Source organism: Aedes albopictus, chromosome 3 (assembly GCF_035046485.1).
Source record: "Aedes albopictus strain Foshan chromosome 3, AalbF5, whole genome shotgun sequence".
Taxonomy (NCBI): Eukaryota; Metazoa; Arthropoda; class Insecta; order Diptera; family Culicidae; genus Aedes; species Aedes albopictus.
In genome coordinates, this window is record NC_085138.1 from 185,226,691 (window position 1) to 185,248,421 (window position 21,731).

Here is a 21,731-nt window from a genome sequence, read left to right on the forward strand (position 1 = left end):
CAGAGTCCCAATGAATGTGTAAGTCTGGGATTAGCTAACCATTCTCATTGTGCACAATTCGAGAGTTTAATATTTTCAAGTCAATAACGGCGCCGGCCATATCCTTACGGTCATCGGGAAAGGACAGGAATGTTAGGTCGACAACCGTTGCTACTAGAAACCATGGAATCCATAGCATCCGCACCCCAGAGTTGTCACGGGAAAGAGTATTTGTTAGTATGGGCTCCCCATATGTTCCTCTTTGTGAATTCACGAAATTAATTTCCAGTTGAGCCTTTCGATAACTACTTAAAGACTGGGGGAATCTAGCGAATTTTTTGCAAAATTAGTAATTGGCTCCAATCGATGATTTTTTTTTAATACACGTATTCCCTGAGAAATTTCTGGTTGAGGAAATCTCTCAGGTATCCCTGAGAAATTCTAGTATGCAACTAGTTAGAATACCGTCGATAATGTGATTCGAACATCAGCATAAGCTATTAGTTTTCATTGCATTCAGTGGTTTTAGACGTTTTCTTTGGGGTCTCCAGTTAGCCTAGTGGTTAAGGCTGTAGAACGCCAATTCGGAGACGGCGGGTTCGATTCCCGTTACGGTCGAGAAAATTTTCTCGTCTCCCTGAGCATAGTGTATCATTGTCCTTGCTTCACAATATACAAATTCATGCAATGGCAGGCAAAGAAAGCCCTACAATTAATAACTGTGGAAGTGCTCAAAGAACACTAAGTTGAAGAGAGGCCGGCCAAGTTCCAATAGAAATGTAGAATCATGAAGAAGAAGAATAAAGGACGTTTTCTTTGGCTCGAATTTCGGCTATGGTTTGCGGTTCACGAGAAAAGATGTAACCCTCAACGACATCACTGTACCATTAGAACAAAATGTTCAATCAACGTGGGAGCCTGATTGGTGTCCTATTATGCCAGCTATCCTCTCGGCGTGGATCCGCAGACTGAAGGCGCTGAACGCATCTTTCCTCGTAAATCTGGATCCTGGACCACAAATACCGAAAGCACGAAACAACACACAGAGCCGAAAATGCTACTTACTGTTTGCTCATTCGTAGTAAGCATTGAATATCATTTTTGGTCTCGTGCGTTTTATGGGTGATACTTAGAATCCGTGTTCTAGAAAATGCGAGTCGAAAATGCGCCGTGACACATTGATGTACCTAATCCGGTTCAAAGATTCTCCATATCTCTTCATTCCTCTTGCAGTACCGAACCACGAGACACGCCGATAGATGTTTCTGCCAGCCGATAAAATCTAATCAGTCGTACCCATTCATGAAGTATCATTTGTAAAGCCTTTTGAAGATACTCCTACACACAGTAGACACACATACAAGATCCAAAATAATACCGAGGCACTTATCACCTCCCCATCGCCGCGCGGTTGTCGTCTGACAAGGTGGCTGGCCACCAGCACTAGACACTAGACAGCACAGGTGATGTTCACTTCACCACCTTGGTGGTGGAATACAATGTTAGTAGCACGCAATTAACGCATAATTAACATTTCTCGGCGTGGTGGATTCGAGCACATTGCCAGCAACTTATATAATTGCCCTATCAATCAGCTCATTTGAATTGCAATGGCACATGTTCGGTTCATCTCTAATCTTCAACTTACAAGTAGTTTCAGCAAGTACGTACACTTGTCAGTGGGAGATAATCAAGGAATACCACTTGTTGCATTATGGCGCGGGAACAAAGTTCAAGCGAATGAACATTTGGTACCGGCAGTAAAAAGCACCATATGGACGGACAGCGATTCTCAATTTGCGATTCAATTGTGTGAGTCATTCATTACAGTTTTGCCAATAAACAAATTGTGAAGTCCCCAAAGCTTCATGAGCAATCAATTGTACCCGGAACTTCTGGTTTCAAACTATTCGGCAGACTTCGAAATTGTCAAAGAAACATGAATGACTATCGCTCCAATAAATAAGTACCCTAGATGCGCTGATTCAAAAAGCGAATGTTGTTTTTGCAATTTTATTTGGGAATTTACACTTAGTCTGCATTTGTTGTCTTCATTAACACCATAACGATAACCGCTCAAAATGGTACAAAGTCGCGTGGATGAACTTTCTCAGCGGAAATTTTGTTTGTTGCTACCTATCGTTTTGATAGTTAGTTGGAATTATTAGCTAATAATGTGAATCATGACAGTTGAGTAAGAATGAGGGAAAGGATTACGAGACAGTTTCTTCTAACGATCTGCCACCAACTTAACTCTCTCTCTCTCTCTTCTTGGCGTAACGTCCTCACTGGGACAAAGCCTGCTTCTCAGCTTAGTGTTCAATGAGCACTTCCACAGTTTTTAACTGAGAGCTTCCTCTGCCAAAGACCATTTTGCATGTGTATATCGTGTGGCAGGCACGAAGATACTCTATGCCCAAGGAAGTCAAGGAAATTTCCTTTACGAAAAGATCCTGGACCGACCGGGAATCGAACCCGTCACCCTCAGCATGGTCATGCTGAATACCCGTGCGTTTACCGCCTCGGCTATATGGGCCACCAACTTAACGTCCATCGCAATTTGTGTCCGATTGAGCATATTTTTTTAGTTTTAATAAATAATGTCGTACTCATGGGTTTTCAACGAGATTATTCTGAGGGTGGCGGGCTCGATTTCCGGTCGGTCCATAAACTTTTCGTAATGGATATTTCCTTGACTTCTATGGGAATAGAGTATCTTCGTGTCTGCCGCACGATTTACAAATGATTGTTGATACATTAATACAACGGTAAGCTGAGAATCAAACATGGCACCAGTGGTGACGTAACGCCAACAAAAGGAAAGAAGAGAAGCGATGTTCATTAGATTTTTTATATGTCTAAAGGTTCTGCGCTACGCTCATTTGGTTTCGATGTGGTTAAATTTTATCGCTTCCGTACAGGGCGTCGTAGCCTAACATGGAACCTTCTACAAATAATAAAAAGTCCTATATAAGCACTAATATGTTCTTACATTTTTTTTCTGATATCTCAATCGAGGATACTTCATATAAGGCGGGCTAACTTTTAGTTGTGCAAATCAACAGACATGAAATTTAGGTTAAAAATCTATTTTCAGTTGTTTTTTTTTATCAGAAGAAGGCATTTTCTTCTTCCTTTATCGTCAAAAAAGCAACGACTCGTCTAATGATTTCAGTGAGATATTCGCTCTTTTAACCACGACAGTTGTGTAAATCCATTTGATATACTTGGGTTTAGACCCCAAGTTGTACCAAAGGTACGCCGGCATTGCCCGAAGGCCATACAAGTTTTCTTGATTCTGAACTCAATGTGAGGTGTCCAGGAAAGCTTGGAATCAAGAATAACTCCAACGTACGTTACCTGTTCAGTCACATTGATTTCGGAATCAAAGAGACGCAAAGGTCGAACGCCATTACGGTTTCGCCTTTCCGTAAAAAGAACAATAGATGTTTTACTCGGATTTACCGAAAGGCCATATTGGCGACACCATCCCTCAACTACTTAAAGGGCGCTTTGCATCAGGTCGAAAAGGGTGCTGATGCACATACCAACTAACAATGTTAGGTAGTCGTCGGCAAAACCATAAGTAGGAAAACCGCTATTATTGAGTTGCCTCAATAGCGTATCTGCTACGAGATTCCACAAAAGCGGTGGCAAGACTCCCCCTTGGGGCATCCACAAACACTCAATTTCCTAATCGCTGCAAGACGCAATGTCGAGAAGAGATATCGGTTTTTGAGCATTTGGTGAAACCAATTGGAAATCATTGGAGATATACCATGACTCCGTGCGGCTTCCAATATGACATCGAAAGGCACGTTGTCAAAGGCACCCTCGATATCTAAGAACACACCTAAACAAGATTGCTTTTGAGCGAATGCCTTCTCGATATCGTAAATAACCTTGTGGAAAAGAGTCACAGTGGACTTACTACATGGACTTAGGCATGTTGGTTCACATGAAGAGGCACGTTGGCCAGATGAACATCACGGATATGATGATCCACAATGCGTTCTAAGTATTTCAGAAGAAAAGAGGTCAAACTGATAGGTCTGAAACTCTTTGCTTCTTCATACGACACACGACCCACTTTCGGAATAAACTTCACAGTAATATCCCGCCAGGATTTGGGAATATATCCTGTAGCAAAACTGCAAACAAGTAAACAAGTATTTTTTTCAAAACATGTTTGAAATAATCAAATCCTTTCTGATGCACAATAGGATAAATCATATTTGCCCCAGGAGATTTGAAAGGAGCAAAGCTATTTAGTGCCCATTCACTCGGAAATCTTTAGATTTCGCAAGGATTTTGTTCAACCGACTGACTTCACTCAAACTGGAAACATTCGTACAAAGGTTTCGTACAGCAGACCGGAGAGCTTTCCTGTAGGCCTTGCGAGCCGACCTTAAAGCCTCCGAACCAGCCGAACGTCGTCTGTTCCTACTCTTTCTACATTGTTTCCTGAGTTTCGCCAGATCAGAGTTCCACCAAGGGGTTCCTCTTGTGATCTTCACAGACCGTGTAGAGGGCATGCTTCTTCAAAAGCTTCCATGATGAAGGTCATTGTAGTATCAACGGCATCATTTAAACCACTTGGAGTTTCAAATGGATAGTGAGTATCCAGCAAAGAGATCCCAGTTTGTTGAACGGGGATTTCTGAAACGCAAAGTTTGCGAAGTAACATTCACATGTTCAAAAAAGATGTAGCGATGGTCAGATAAAGATTCTTCATCTGACACATGCCAATTGGTCAGCTCGTGACTAATTCTGCTAGAGCAAAGCGTTATGTCGTCTAGCACTTCCTCTGTAGCAGATACCATGAAGGTTGGGCGGTTGCCTATGTTATGTAATGCCAGATCTGTACTACTTAAGTACTCCATCAAACTGGAGTCTCTCAAATTGATGTCTGAGCTGCCCCAGATTATGTGGTGAGCATTAGCATCACTGCCAACAATTAGCGGAAGACCTTTTGAAGTACAGTATGCGATGACTTGTTTGAAAGCATCCGTAGGGGGATCGTTCATCATGCGATAAATAAACCGAACAATAGACGCATTTCCTGTTGAGGTTTCCAACGGATACATCAATGTTGACAACAAATACATCTCTGGTAGTTATTTCAGAGACGAGTGTAGCAATGATTGCGTTTTTGACAAGCACACAGGCTCGAGGCATGACACGCGAGTTTGCCATTTCATTTTTACTGAAAGTAGCAAACACCGGATTCACAAGGTTTCCTAGATAGAAATTCCCCTTACGGAAGTAAGGTTTTTGGACCAACGCCACTTGGGCTGTACCATTTTGCATAAGTCTGCAAAGATGGATCGTTGTTGTTCTTTTATGCTGAAGATTGATCCTAACCGTAGCCACTACCCAAACTAGACAAGAATAAACTCTTCGCAATAACAGCACAACAAAGAACAGCAACAATAAAACCAGATCGGTATCGATTTGAAAACTCCAAAGGCGAGGATACACAGAATATACTGTGTAAATCGCATAATGCGAAACCATATAGGTGAAAATTTAAACTAATTAACAACATCTTTATAATGCCGCCCTTATTTAGCCTCAGGTGAGACTAAAGAAGGGCAGCTGATTGTCTCGAAGAAACACAAGGTCCACTGCACCATTGCTCCGGTTAGCGCAGTAAGGGCAGCATACTGTGGAGGACGCCCTGGTGCTCCACAGGCTCCGTTAGCCATTCAATCCTAGGCACAGTAAGCATATAGTCGCATCACACCATGAATTAGGGGGTCACCTGTTAGTGGACTCTTACCGCCGGAACAGGCTGTCCATAGTATTATTCTTAGCTAATCGAGACAACCGCTACCGACACTACACAGCTATCTAGGCTGATCGAGAAAAGAAGTTAATATTGATGATCAACTTCATACGAGCACGAACTATGCCGGCAAAGCTGGACAGTTTTGTAAAATTGTGGAAAGACAAGCTTCTTCTGAACCAGAAGTTGCTGGAACATCACCGGTACTAAGTTACAAGAATTTCATTCTTGGCAGAAATCAGCTACAGTATACGAAGGTGAATATGAAAGGAAAAGGACAATAGGAAGAGATATGGAAGGGCTACAAACTTTCCAGGATACGGAGAATCCAGAAAGCTCGACACTAACCATCGGAATGAGTTTTTTTTTCGGATGTTTAGGCTTGAAATTAGGTTTTGATCCGCATTAGAGAAGTGTGTCTGTGCGTTCGGTATAATGCAACAATGCAGCAATTTTAACCTAATGTTAGTGATCGTTCAGTCTGTGCATCCTCTGGTTGAAGACGGTGTATTGGCTTTTTTTTAACACTTTCCAGGTCGACATCGAGCCCGACCACGGCCAATGCTTCAAGCAGGATGTGACCTCGCTGGTTCATTAAACGGCTTCCTCATTCCTTGGCCCATGCATTGAAGTCACTCAATGCCTGACACAGCAGTTGCTGGTCTGCGTCACAGCGGTTCAGGTTTAGCTGCGTTACCTGTCCTGTGGACTGTAACTAAGCAGCTGTGGCTATTTTGAAGAATGGGCACCTTGGGCCTTCCGTGCATGGATTTTCGGTACAAATTAGGGGAATTGTGGGTAAAATAAACAGGGGAGGGGGGTAAAATGAACAGCCCAACTAACATTTATTGTGAATGGAAACGTCAACAAAGCGTCCTCAATACGGCTTGATGCTGAGTAACTGTGTTTTACATATGGACGAAAGCTTCTATGCAAGCCCTATACCAATGAATCTGGCGAACTTAATCCACATGTATATGCTGTGCGAGTAGCTTCTATGCCACCAACTCTTTTCTCGGCTCCTATATAACCACTAAGGGCCGATTTCTTCACCTCGGCTTAACCGGTAAGCCAGGCTTACCCATACAGTTAAACCTGGCTTAACGCTTAAGCCAGGGTGAAGAAATCGCCCCTAACTGAATAACATCTTGAGAAGGCGCTTTTTCAACCTTTTCACAGTTGTTAAATAATAGTTATACGGCATCCCCAAATTCATCGATTAAATATAATTAGGTTCCCAAGTAACCATGACGCTGTATATAGAGCATTAATTTCGCTTTATAGTGTATTATATGACATGCGATCAAGCATGCGATATAAAGTTGTTTTGTCATATAGGCACCATAAAAGTAGGTTTAAAGTCGAAAGTGGCGCTACTATTGTTGATTTAAAGCAAGCTTCACTGTTTTGTTTGCTAAAGCATATAAAATGCTTGTACCTTATAGCTAATGCAATCAAATCGTATGGAATGCATACTTAATGCATCATGTCAAAAAAGAAAAAAAAAGTATGTTTTCATTTTTCTATCTATTTTTATCTTCCGATACTCTCACTTTGATGTTTTTTTATTGTATTTCGGGAATTGAACCTGGACTGCTGAAACTGAACCACGATGAAACTCGGACGCGCTAACGCTGTGTGCTACGATACCATGTATTTTGCACCTGGAAAAATGTGCAACATAAAGTAACGTATACTTAGCTCGTGCTTTATTGAGTTGTGTTTTCAGCAACTCTAAAAATGTGCTGGGGTCTGAATGCCATCAGTTATGTTACTCTCGAATATAAATTCGTCTGTGTTGATTCTGTTTTTTTTTTTGTTTTCATACGTGCACACTTCTACCTAAAATACAATAAATAAGACACCATACAAACAGCGCTTTAACCCTTTCTTTTATGAAATCGGGGCGTTATGTTAAATAAGGAAACCGATACCCCACATAATTTTTGTTCCCTCAGCCTCTGATTGTTTTCATGTCCCAACCAGAAACCGAAAAACCATAAATAATATAAATTTTCAAACAGCAACATCTGAGCATGATAATCTAAGTGCTCCGCAGCAATCCATGAAAATTTTGATTTGTTTTTCTTTTGTTGTGAATGGTTCTGTTTCTAAAAGTGTTTTACAGTTTTTTTTTCGAACTGAGCGATATTTTCTGTTTACAACGATGGAAGCTTTAGTAAAGGCATATATAAAGTAATGAATGCTTGCATTATTGATTGCTATAAAGCTTTTAACATGGTAATGTAATGAAGCATTTAACAACGGCTCTATAGAACTATACAGAACTGTCAAAATCTCGTAATGCTTCAATGCTTTCATAATGTAGATTAAACGCTTCATTACTTGACAGATGTAAAATAAAAGTTATGTTGCATTAGCTAAACTATAATACGATTGAATTAATGTTATGATATAATGCTTGTGGTTACTTGGGTTATGCATACCGTGACGCAATACACGTGGAACTGGAATTATCGTTTTTAAAATTGAAAAATTAAAGTGCTTGCCGCTACTTGGAATCAAACTCCCGATCTCCGAATCCACTGGTTCCGATGATGTCCTCGCTGCCACACTGCTCTATATAAATAGCATAGAAAATAGCCCGTTTTGTTTTACTCCAGACAAAGCTTCATAATTGTGCCAAAAGAAACCTTACCCAATTTCATCTTGCTGCAAAAGCTTGTGAAACGTCAAACGCAGTAATGTTTACATTGAACAAGCTGTAAGGTTGCGCCAGCAGGTTCTTCGTCATTGCTTCTAGCTGAAAGAGTGTTCTTTAAGCAGCTACGAAGTGCTGTTGTTTTGTGTATTTGGCAACATTACAAAGCGTACTGTATAAAAGCAGCTGTTTTATTGGTGGGAACTCTTATTCGATTTGAACATCTTCCAGCAAATCTACCGGGGTTGGATTAAAGTGCAATAAAAGCAATCCAAATAATTTCACAGCACAGAGATGGATTGCTGTAAAGTATTTGTGTAGTAGCTATGTATCCCGCTTAAAGTTTGTTTTGACAATAATGTTTACATCCGAAAAGCTTCTTTATTACAGCTTCTAGCTGTAATGAAATCGCATAACGGCCGTCAAAGCGCTGCTGGTTTGGGGATTTGTCAGTACAAGAAATTGTACTGTATAGTAGCAGCTGTTTTGTTAGTGGGGACTCCTAATCGATTTGTTCAAGTTGCCACATCTTCCGGGAAATCTCCCGGAGTTGGAATAGAGCGGAGTAAAGGCAACCCTTGTGACAAGTGATGGATTTCTGAGTTTGGTAGCTGTATGGTGCTTGTTTTGCAGTCATGTATTAGCATATGCAAGGTTGCGACCATTCTTTTGCAAAGATTTACATTCATTTGCTATTATCTCAGTTCAGAAGCATGCTATCGAAAAACAATGTATGGATGAATTTAACCTTGTAGTTTTATCTGAAAGTTTGCCGAATAACATTGGGGTCGCAAACGTATACCAAAGTCGTGAGCGAGCTGTGAAGGCAACTTTCCACGCGGTGAATGTAAATTTCATTCACGCTGTGGAAAGTTGCCTTCACAGCACGCTCACGACTTTAGAATGCGTGTGCGACCCCAATGTTATTCGGCAAACTTTCAGATAAAACTACAAGGTTATATTCATCCATACATTGTTTTTCGATAGCATGCTTCTGAACTGAGATAATAGCAAATGAATGTAAGTTTTTGCAAATGAATGGTCGCAACCTTGAGCATATGATTTATATTTGACTAGCTTCCCTTTTATTTAGCGTTGACTGCTTTTATTCGATGGTTACACAACAGAAAGCAAATGACTGAAGCTTATAGTGCTGTAAATGTTAGTTGGGAGGGTGGTGTTTTACGGCATTTAGGCTATTTTTGCATATTTTAACGATTGGGTTCTATGCAACAACATAAATCATCGTACTTCTGCTGATATTGGATTTAAAAATTAACTAAACCTCTTCAAAATGAGGAAAATAGCGAAAATCATGCAAGCAATATGGTGTGATGTAAAACTGAGCTAATCGTAATTAAGGTCTATTCGTCCATTATTCGCCAATTTCTACATGTGTGATACCATATTCTGATTATTTACTCCTTAAACAAAATATTTAGTGAAGAAAAAAAATAGTTTTTGTTTTTAATAAAATTTTAGAAGTAACTTTAAAACAAACAGAGCTTGTGGGTAAAATGAACAGTTGGTTCAAACTTTATATAATTTTTACAAGATTACTCGGTATACTGAAATCTCTAACGTATATCGTTACACAACTAGAGTAAAACGATAAGAAAACATATCTTACTTCAACAAAATAAGACTGTTATTAGTACATTTTTTTTTCAAATAATTATTTCAGTACATTGCAAACTTTATATAACAATTTTCAAAATCGTAGCACATACAATTTACATCAAATTTACTGACATGCAGTTGAAAATATCAAAATTACACGTTTAAATTAACTTTTAAATATGTGTTCATTTTATCCCCATCAATTGTTCATTATACCCGTACTGTTTTTCGCTACTCGGTTTTCTAGCATTTTTTTGCAAACGAAAAAAATAAAGAAAACTGAAGTTTTGAGATTTTTTTTCCTTCTAGAATGTTTAGAACATAATCCCATCTACGATATAACATGGTAAAAAAGAAAGATTTTAACTTAAGCCTCGCGATATACACATGCGAAATGAGAATTAACAGAGGAAGCTTTCAGTTGATAACTGTGAAAGTGCTCATGGAACACAGAGCGCTGAGAGGCAGACTTCGTCTCTGTGAGGACGTTACGACAAGAAGGGAAGAGAACATTCATCAAGTTCTATATTACCTAGTTCAGTAGTTCTCATATACTTGGGTATATTTAAGGATGAACATTTACCAATGCTTCATAATTGTTAATCTTATTAAAAATAATAATTACTGTTGCCGTTGTTGCCATGTGAAGAATACTTTCGGCACAACCCATTTCGACTCAGAATGCCAACGTACCTTTGAGTTTAGAACCCAGTAACTACAAATCGATTCGCCACACATCTCACGTCCATCAACCGCGCACGGTGATGATCTAATTCAGTCATATTGCTGCGGAGCTCGTGCCTAGAAGAGTCAATACAGACCCTCCCGGTGGTGCAATAATTAAACATTGTTTGTTGGTATAATTTCTACTCAAAGTTCCGACAGCGCAATATATAGAGCACAATGGAAACCGACACATTCATACCCGTTACGATCTCCCTTAGGCCACGAGGCGAGGCGGCGGTGGTGACATTCTAACGATCTCCGGTTTCCTCCTATGGAATTCCGCTCAGATAATTGTTCGACGATTATACGGCTGTTGACGTTTCACTTAATGAGGGGAGTTGTGGTGTTTGTAATTTTGTATTGATAGTGATTATTAAGGCTGGTGTATTCAAGCTAAACACGTTCGATTTATCTTCAAGCGCTGTTACTGTAAATCGTTCTTCTGAGACATTAGTTGCGGTATTGGATGTGATTGTTTTCAATTTGATTATTACCGTATTTTATGCCTTACATGTGCTGATGACTTTCAAAAAGCTTCTCTGTATGAGGTGCTGCCATGGAGGAAGTGTTGACGTCTGACTGACGAAAAAGCTACAAATTAAAATATCGTTATAAGATTTCCGTTATATTTTGACAGAATTTAATATGCTTAATCAAAGATACAAGACTCAACAACAAGATTATAAGCCTGATTTTTTTTCAAACTCAACAAAAGACAGAGCTTTGTCCTATCACCATACCGATCACCTCCAAAGAAGGAACGGTAGCCGGCTTTAGTCGCCGGTGGTATGTTTCTCTGCCACACAGAAAACTATTTTTCTTTATTGCCACCCAACCCCCGTCATCGTTTTGCGTTTTTTTTTTTGCCGGGGTTTGTTTGTATTCCTTATCGGCATCTCGTGAATGTTTTGCGGCGCGGTGAGGGCTTTGGTGTTTATTATAGAATGCACGTTGCACATTGTGTCCTCAGCTGTACAGCACATACATACCTACCTACTGTACTAAGAAGGCGACCAAGGTCTACTACTAGGCTGTATATCGGACGGGCTGCAACTGCACTACTGTTACTATGAATGTGAATTGCAGCTTTTCTGTTCGGCCCAGACTGTCAGACGATTCTTTATTCTCTAGCTAGACATCAGTATTTGCATGGAGTGTAGTGTTTCTGCGAAGCGCGTTATCAAATGAGGAGACGACAAAATGTTGGAGTTGCATATGAAGGATAACATTCCAATTTAAAATTGAATAACAGAACACAGAATATAGGTTGGCTCGTAACTAGTGATTGGTAACTGGTATCACCGTTGCTTCTGAAACATTCGTTTTCTTTGAAATCACAATTTTGACAACATTGTTGTCGGCAGTCAATAAGGACCCGAGGTTGACGAAGTTCTCCGCCATCTCGAAAGTGTCTATCGTATCACTGCTGCCTAGGCTTTCTCTGTCGTTCTTGGTTTCGCCTGTCAGCATGTACTACCCCAAGAAACAGAACTAGCTAAATAAAAGTTTCTTAAGCTAAAGTTTGCTTAACGTTGAACTTTTCGTCATTGAAATCATCGTCATCATCAAACATTTGAAAGCAGTTTTTTCGTTCAGAACAAAAGTTTTTGCTAGGAAAATATATTCACTGTACTCCACATGAGGAATATAATGCAGTGAATATATTTTCATCATCCTTGTTTTGATTTGCAGCGAGAAAACTGCTTTTTATTTTCCGAAAAATGATGACGGATGCTTGAGCCTTAAGGGAAGTTTGTCCATTTTTGTACAGCAAAAATGTTTGTTGGGACGTTTTCACGTTCACCGTGAGTCTGACCTTTTGCTGCGTTGCATACAGATCTGCCACCGTTCCAAATGTTCTAGCAATAATACCTATTCATATCATCCGCAAAACACAAAAACTAGCCTGATTTCGTGAAAATCGTGCCTCGGCTGTTGGACCCGGCTCGTTATATAACACCTTTCAGGGCGTTGTTGAACAGCATGCATGAGAGTCTATCACCTTGTCGTAGTCCCCGGCGAGATTCAAACGAGCTGGACAGCCCGCCCGAAACCATAACGCAGTTTTTTTTACACCGTCCATCAGTCAATCTAATGAGCTTCTTGGAGAAGCCACTCTCGTCCATGATTTTCCATAGCTTTTCGCGGTCGATACTGGCGTACGCCGCCTTGAAGTTGATGGACAGGTGGTGCGTTGAGATCTGGTATTCGCGGCATTTTTGGATGATTTGCCGCACGGTGAAGATGTTGTCGAGCGCCTGTCAACAAAGCCAGCTTGATAACTTTCCACTTTATGTGAAAGACGACGGAAGTTGATCTGGAATACCACTTTGAAGTCAGCATTCGGAAGTGTGATCGCTTGGAAGTTCCCACACTCCAATTTGTCATTTTGCTTGTAGATGAGGCAGATGACCCTTTCATCCCACTCCTTCGGTAGCTGTTCGGTCGCTCAGATCTGGACTATTAGTCGGTGCAGGCAGGTGGCCAACTTTTCCGGGCCCATCTTGATGGGTTCAGCTCCGATACCATCCTTACCAGCTGACTTATTGTTGTTGAGTTGCTGGATAGCTTCCTTAACTCCCTCCACGTGGGAGTTGGCTTGTTGTTGCTCCCTGCTGTATCGACGTAGTCATTTCCCCCGGTGCCTTGGTCTTCCGTGTCTGATCTCCCCGCACCATTCAGGTGTCCTTCGTAGTGCAGCTTCCACTTTACGATCATCTCACATCCGTCCGTCAAAATGCTGCCGTCCTTATTCCTGCACATTTGGACTCGGGGCACGAAGCCTTTGCGGGATGCGTTGAGCTTTTGGTAGCCTTTCCACGTTTTTTTTTTTCGTGAACGACACAGCAGTTCCATTTGTTCACATTCCGTTTCTTCCAGGCGACGCTTTCTCTTCCGGAAGAATCGGAGTTGTATTGCAAGAGGCTGTAGGACTTTCTTTTTTTTTTTCTTTTCTGAAGGATCTTACAGAATCTTCGAGTACCTATACGGTGTTCTAATCGGCATTTCTTCAGGGATTCCTACTGAAATTCATTCGAAGATTCCATCCAGGATTTATTAAAGGATTCCTTTAGAGACTCCTGCTGCGATTTCTCCCGAATAGAAATATGCTAAATGGCAGGATTGCTGCCTTGATTCCTCTAAATATTCTGTCAAGTAGCCTCGACGGAAGTCCCTCAGGAGTTACTTCAGGGATTTTTGCCGGGATTGCTTTAAAAAACCTGAATGGATTCTTTCAGGTATTCTAGCCGGCATTTCTTCAGAGATGCCTGGTGGGATAAGGGTTCCTCCTGGTATTCTTTCAACGTCTGTACCTCCATATCAAACGAGCGTAATTGTTCTTAGATCATGCAATTGAATTTAGACATTAGCTTCTTTCAAAGTCGTGGGTCTTTTTTTTCACATAATTCACAGATAAATTGCTCCTCTTTCCTTTGGTAGCGCTGGATTACTTTGGAGCAATGAAGTACGTTCTACAGCTATGGAAGAAGGTTTTGCTTCAAAAAGCAGTTACGCCCTTTGAAATGTTGGTGTCCATTTCTGCCGAGATATATTCAGAGAATCCAAGTGGTATCCTCTTAGGAATACGTGCCGCGATTCTTGCTGGTATTCATAGAAAGATATTTCCCGAGATTTTTTCAGCGATTTCACTCGAGATTTATCCCGAGATTTAATGAAGACACTACACCGTCTTCAACCAGAGGTTGCACAGACTGAACAATCACTAACATTAGGCAACGGGCAACACGGAACACCCAGTGGACCATTGAAGGATTCCTTCAGTAATTCCTCCCAAGATTTCTTCTGCGATTCTTTCAAGGATTCCTGCCGGGATCCCCCTAAGGATTTAGATACATATTGATCTCAGAATTCCTACAGGGAATCTTCCCGGGACTTCGTTGATTTCTGCTGGGATTGCTTTAAAAAATTTTGAAAGCTTTCTTCCAGGTATTTTATTCGACATTCTCTCAGAGATAACTGCTGCAATTTCTTCAAATATGCCTTCAGGGAATTCTAAAAGAATTCCTGCAGGGGTTCCTGCAAGGATTTTATCCCTTTTAAACCCAACCCCGCCTTTAGACGGGGTATAGTTTGAGCATTTTTGTAATTTTTATATCGTGGACAATCAATTTTTTTTATATTTTTGGCTAATGTTTGGGACTGTTTTGTATATCTCAGATGTTTGGTGTCTAATATGCTTTATTTATATTTTAAAACAATCATCGAAAAAATGATGTTTTAGTCAAAAAAATCAAAAACCGAAATTCACAAAATCGAGAATTAAAAAGAATCATCTTCCAAAACATGTTTAAATTGATTTTAGATGACGAAAAATAATGTTTGGATCAAAATAAAAAAAATTGGATATTAGTGAATTATCAGGGATTCCTGTTAGTATTCTTTCAAATATTTCTCGGCACCTTGGCGGGATTCTATTAGATACTCGGGAAGGGAGTCCTTCTGGAGTCAATTCAAACATTCTTTTCGTTTTTTTTATTCCTCAAGGGATTTTTTCAGTTATTCTATCAGGGGTTCGTTCCAAGGTTCCAGTTGGAATTATTTTCGCGATTTTTTTTTAAAGATTCTCTTCAGGGATTCGGTACGGGATTTCTTCAGAGATTCTTTCTGGGATTTTCAGGAATTCCTCCCAGGAATTACACAGGGATTCTTCTTCCAGGGATTGCTCAAGTGTTTCCTCTCGGGTTTCTTTACAAGAATTCTGACGGGTTTTCGTTCGGGGATTATTTCCGACTCCGAGATTACTCTCGAGTTGATCTAAAGATTGCTGCCGGGATACCGTCCATGATTCCTGCTGCATTCATTCTGAATTCATCTCAGGATTGAATTTGTAATTTCTCCCAAGAAATTCAAACATGGCGTTGTCCAATGACTCATCCAGAACACCCTCCCAAGATTGTATCAGGGGTATACAGGGAAGAGTATTCCAAAAGAGATTACTTCCATGATTTTTCCTGGGTTCTTCATGACATATGTTTTTTATTTCTTCCCTACATTCCTCCAGAGATTCTTTCCGGGATTCATCCAAAAATTCCTTTCAGAATTTGTCTAGTGATTTTTTTTTTTTTTTTTTTTTTCGTTTAAAGAGATTTTACCCTACAAGGGCATTCATCTCTGAACTAATTTTATTTTCGCTTTATTACAGAATCACATTTTTCTAACAACTTTTTATTTTTTTCTATGATTCGGTCAAGCTTCTTATTGGTATAAACAATCCATTCATTCCCCTGCATTTCCTCTCTTTCGGGCTCCTCTGCTGCGTATTCGTGGGTATCCATATCAGTCGACTGCGCATCGATGGAACGATCCCGTTTTCTTTTCGTCTCTCTTGCTATTTCTTTTCTGTTGTCAGCCTCACTGTTTTTATTGTTGCTGGTTGGTCGAAGCGTCTGAGCAGATCCAGCAGTGCTTTTCGGCTGCAATGGTGCAGCGGTTGTCTTTTTCTTCGTTGCTTTCGTTACTTCGGAACATTTTATATTCGGATGTGATCGTTGACCGCAATTTCGGCAAGTGGTCGGCTGATTTCGATAGCTCACCATGCTCATCTGGTCGTGTATTTTAATATACGATGGAATATGCTTCTGCAGCTCGATCCGCACAACTCGTACTCCGTTGGGCGTTCCCGGGAAATACTTCTTCCACAGCTCTCTTACAACCGACTTCACAACTCCAAACTGTTTCATATAATTCGCGACATCAACGTTGGGCATATCAGGTGGCAAATCGTGAACCCTCACGGTGGTGGATGTGTCTTCCAAAAAGACCGGAATCAGAAAGTTTTTGTTCTCGGCTTGCATTGAATGCTTCAGATTGTGTGCAGCAGCCAAATCCTGTGCTGCCTCCAAACTGTTGAGCTCGATGAGGGCTTGTTTGCGGATCGTGTGGAGTTGAAGATTTTTTACTTGTGATACATCAAGCTTGATTTGATGCACAAGAAATTTGTGCACTTCTGTTGTATTTGGATGCGAAGGTAACACACTGAAGTCCACTACCAGCGTGTTTTTGCGGTTGAAATCCATTGTTGAATTGTGCACGATAGCACAATGACACAGCTAGTATAGCGAATATAGTATAGCGAGAGGCAGAGACAACCGTCGCGGTTGAAAGCCAGCTGACAACTGGTCTAGTGATTCTTTCTGCAATTTATTAAGGAGTGAGTAAAGGCGCTTAAGCCTAGGGCTTTATTGTAAAATCAATAACGCTGCACAGCAGGCCTTGCCGCTTTATTGCTTGTAATGCATCTCCGATGTACTGCAAGCATTAAAAATGACAAGAAAAATGGTAGAATTAGTCGTTTGTATCATTGTCCTGACTTCTTTCAATAAATGGCATTGAATGGCATTGAATGGCAATGAATGGATAATATGTAATCAAATGTCTTCGTCATGGGGGGTTTTTGTAGACCAAATTACCTGAAACTTGGCCGTATAGTTCTGTTTGGTTGGGAAAGATTTGACGCCAATTTTGAGTTCAACAGGTTTCAAAAAACCTTCCATGACGAAGAGAACAAAACTGTCGAAAATACGTAAGTTCCCCTAAATAAATGACAACATATTGCGAACCATAATTTATTATCAACTCAAACTTAATGATCACTTATCTTAATATAATTTTTATATCCGTGGAACAGATTTAAGTTAACGTTTTGGTTATATTGGTTTTTCATGTAATCAAAATGATAACAAACTAAATCATGTTCAACTATAAAATAACGAATAAAGGTTTCAATAAAAACCATCAAATACTCCAACAGCACAGTCAAAGAACGAACGCTGCATTTCCATCTTCTAAATTTAGATAACAATGACGGTGCGTATTTCTGAAACAAAACATCATGACGCAAATTTCAAGTGTACTTACTTTTTTCTTATCTTCATGATTTGCATTAACATGTACCCACGTTGAGTTCATCAAAGACTCATTAAGCTGCGCTCTTTTGACCGGGATGATGATCGTTCGATATGCGCGTGTCTGTTTGCTGGTGGTGGCGGTGATTCACATTCTCTCCCGATACAAGTTTATTTGATTTAAATTTCCTCTTTTCTCCGCAACTCGCAGGTTCAAGAGTGTCCAATGGTTGTGCCGCCGAGTGTCGTCAAAACAAAGCAACAACGACGGTTTCTTTATTTCCGATTTGCGGCAATTCCCTGTTACTCAATGTGCTACTGCTGCCTCCTGACAAGACCTGCGCCTGGGTGACCGTTCTGGTGGTGTTCCTCGCTCTCGTTCGTTCGGATTGTCAGCTGATCGGAATTTATTCGCGTGTTACAATCTATACGGATGGAGGACGCGCGAGCGATCAACGATCCTGAGTAACGCGGCGAGCACGCGTCGCAGAAACCAATTGTGATATTCGAACCGAGCTAGTAACTATAAAGTACAAATTAATTAACCTTAATTAATCGCGGCTTCCGAGTGTGTTCTGCCTGTTTGTATCTCTCATCGTGTTTGTGTAATTGGCCCACTCCTAGTTAGACACGCTCAAAATATACCGTTAATTAAATGGAAACTGCTAACCGACTGGTGATACTGGAAGAGCCAAAGCAGTTGCCACGTGTGAAATGTAAGGACGAAGGTAAAAAGAAGGTCAAGAAAAAAGTGGATTTCATCGACGACGAAGTCAAGGACGACGAGATGGCGGCAGAGGAAACATCGGTCCCTAAGGACGTTCCAGTCAGTCCGATGACGGATGATGACTTCGAGCATATCATCGAGAAATCAATGCAGGACTTGGAAACCATCAAATCCGATTCAGATAGTGACTTCGGGGATGACCACGGTCTCCCAGTGAAGAAGCCTGCCGATGCCGGTAAGGCGAAGCGAAAGAAGAACATTGCCTCGTCAAGTGATAGTAGTGTTAGCGATGTTGAAGAAGATGTGTACTCGTGGATTGAAAATTGTCCGAAATCTCCTCTTAGCCCACGGCGCGTAGAGTTTCCTCCGTTGGTAGCAGTCCATCCTTCGGTGCTTCCATTTGCGGTGCGGCGTCGTTTGTCCGAGTGTGTCGAAGAAGACGAAGAAGAAGACAAACATCATAGCAGCCATGCTGCCAAACATAGTGCAGATACGGCGGGTGTCGGTACCGCCAAAACCACCCCCTCCCCAACTAACGGGAAACTATCTCCGAAAACCGAAGAACCCCCCGCCGTTCGAAAATCTCGTTTCATGGTAACCAAAGCAAGTGAACTTCCTCAACTACGACCGGAGTCAATCAATCTGCGACCGATGACAGCTGCACAAAACTCTCAAACCATCCACTTCCCGTGCAGTCAGTTCAGTCCAGATCGCCAATCGCTCAGAAGTATCTTCTCCCCGGAATCCCCGTTCCCCAATCCTCATCTGGACAAACGATTTTTCGACACCTCTCTGGTCGAAATACGTCCCATAACCAGCAGTATTACATCGACCACTGGCATTGGGACATCCCCCGAAGAAAGCACCGCCAGTGCCACGAGTTCCACCGGCGGCGCCAAAAATCCGATGCCATTCGAGCTGGACGAAGTATGGGTCAAAAGGTCGGACACTGATCCGTCGTCGTCAACAAAGAAACCACCATCAACGGTAACGTCCTCCAAATCTGCAACGTTACCAGCGGGAGCGGTGGCGGCCTATGCGTCCCCATCATCGTCCCCATCCGGCAAACAGAAGAAGGCGAAGAAAGGCACCGCAAGCGTAAGTTGGGTTCAGCGCAATTACTGTTAATTAACATGCTGCTTTCGGCAGGGCGATCATATCGTGTGTTCTTGCGAGAATAATAGCCGTTTCGTTAATTGGTGTTAATTGGAGCACGGAAGAAGGTCTGTGTTCTAGTTTTAGCCGACTCGGTCAAGTTTCTACCATTATTATAACAGGGTGGCGGTGTCAACTATTGGATAGCGCATCATTCTAAATCGAAAATGCATACCTCATGCCTTCATTACCAATCATATGCCAAATGTTTAAATTTAGCAATGTCGGTTTCCCAACCGGTACCATAAACAAGTTTAATTATCTCCAATTAAGCTGATATGCGCAACAAATTTCGGATCACATTTTATCTTTTATGCGTGTTTGGATATTGAATCAACCGCGCGCTTAATTTAGATTATCAAGTGTGCTAACAATTTTACAAACGTAGAACAGCAGATCGAGTTTGACGGCTCAGTATCGAAAATGATTGTTAATGATTTCAGACATCTTTAAATTTCTCTCCTTTTAAGCTTTCGAATGTTCATGAATTTAAACCAATCTTTCCAGCATAAATACAATAGTTCCTACATCATGTAATTCCTATTGTAGTTATTTATACTTCATATAATTCGTTTCACTGTTTTTATAAATTACGCACTTATTTTGGAATCCCTTGTTCGGCTTTTCCGATTTCGGTAAAAGTTGAGATTTCCGAAGTTCAGCGTGATTGTATTGAAACTCAGTTAATTTTTACCGAACGCTCGGTACACATTACCGATGATTTGGTACATTTCATCGAACATTCGATAGTTTCTTGTCGAACTTCGGTAATGTTTTTCTGAACATTCGGTAAAAATTCAAATTGCTGGATGTTCGTTATGTCAACATAATATGAATCTAAATATATGTGCATTTTACTTTTGGGACTATTTGCGGCAAGCAGCAGTTATTGATGAAGAAGTGAAACTTTCAAATATAAATACACTATTTTAATACATGGTGCCAGAGCGATTTTCAGGGATGTGCAGGAGGTGGACGGTGTAAGAGGAAATTCTGATTTGTTTTAGAAGGCGTAGAAATTTTTCAGGAGCGTTTCAAGCTTCAGAGTTCCAAAGAGATTCGCAGTTTTACGGTCGCACCACTGAAACGCCTCTAAAATCTTACTGAAATACCGCAAAATGTCCTGAAACCCCTCCTGAAACGTCCCTGATGTCAACTGATCTTATTTTAAGCTTATTACAAGTGAGCAAGAATACAGGGTGCGTGCGATATTTTTGCACTAAATCATATCGGAATCATAAAACACGTTTTAAAAATAATTCGACAATAGATCTATACTAAATGATTTTTTCGCGAACAATTGTGATTATTTTAATGATTTAGGAAGAAAAAAGTGGTCCTAATATCTATAACCTTTTTTGAACGATCCTGAGAACCGCTGCAAGTCCGTTTTAGTGTTGTTCTCTATATTTTGGTCAACAATTGTGTTATTTTAGGTAAAACCAAAATATTTTTTTGTACGAGGAGCTCCAATGGTATCATCGTTATGTGTGCCGTTCAAAAAATATCCCATAAATTTGAAAACGAGGTTTCTAGAAGACGAAAATGCGAACATCTTGGGTATAAATATATGGAGCAGCTGCATACTATCTGTATTTTCTCAGCTGTCAAGAACGCTATGAAGCTGATTTTTTCAGTGTAGTTGGGGGATTCCATAGGCTTGTTACCTACAAAAAACTAGATCGCTGGAATGGAAGATAGCGGAGAAATAACTGGAAAAAGTCGGAAATTCTAACTTGAGCAATGGTATTCTACTAGGGCTGCTCAAACATTTATGAGAAAATTTAAAACTAAAATATCCTAAGTCTGACCACCTCAATTTGCTGTTTTAGACTCCCATAAGCTACAGCACAAATTTGAGCTGAATTGATAAGGTCTTAGGTATCGCTCGACTAGTCTGAAGTTTATATGGTAAAACTGGTACAAATATGTGCAGGAATGGCATAGTTTTGGTTTTCTGTCACTGTCACTAGATGGCACTGGAAGCATTCAATAACCCTTATTTTTAGTATTATCTTTGTTGAAGACCGCTAAGTGATCCGATGCTTGCTAAAAAAAAAGTTGTACCCTAGACTTAGTGTATCGAAAAAACAACCATTTTTTATTGATGCTATTCGATAATGTGTTAAAATCACCACGTCAAAATTATTGAAATTATAATTTTTGAAGCATATCTGTATCATTATGTCTCGTGTATCATTATCGGAC

General features: G+C 40.6%; 1 protein-coding gene across 7 annotated transcripts in view; it reads left to right on the top strand.

Annotated features, from left to right (window-relative positions):
• LOC109398792 (uncharacterized) overlaps nucleotides 1-21,731 on the top strand; it is a 330,728-nt gene that overhangs the window by 34,643 nt on the left and 274,354 nt on the right. For all 7 annotated transcript variants that reach the window (XM_062856511.1, XM_062856512.1, XM_062856513.1 and 4 more), the window contains one exon: nucleotides 17,853-19,466. In XM_062856511.1, the coding sequence (XP_062712495.1) occupies nucleotides 18,297-19,466 (1,170 nt within the window). In that variant the 5' untranslated portion in view covers nucleotides 17,853-18,296. The remainder of the gene's footprint in view (nucleotides 1-17,852; nucleotides 19,467-21,731) is intronic.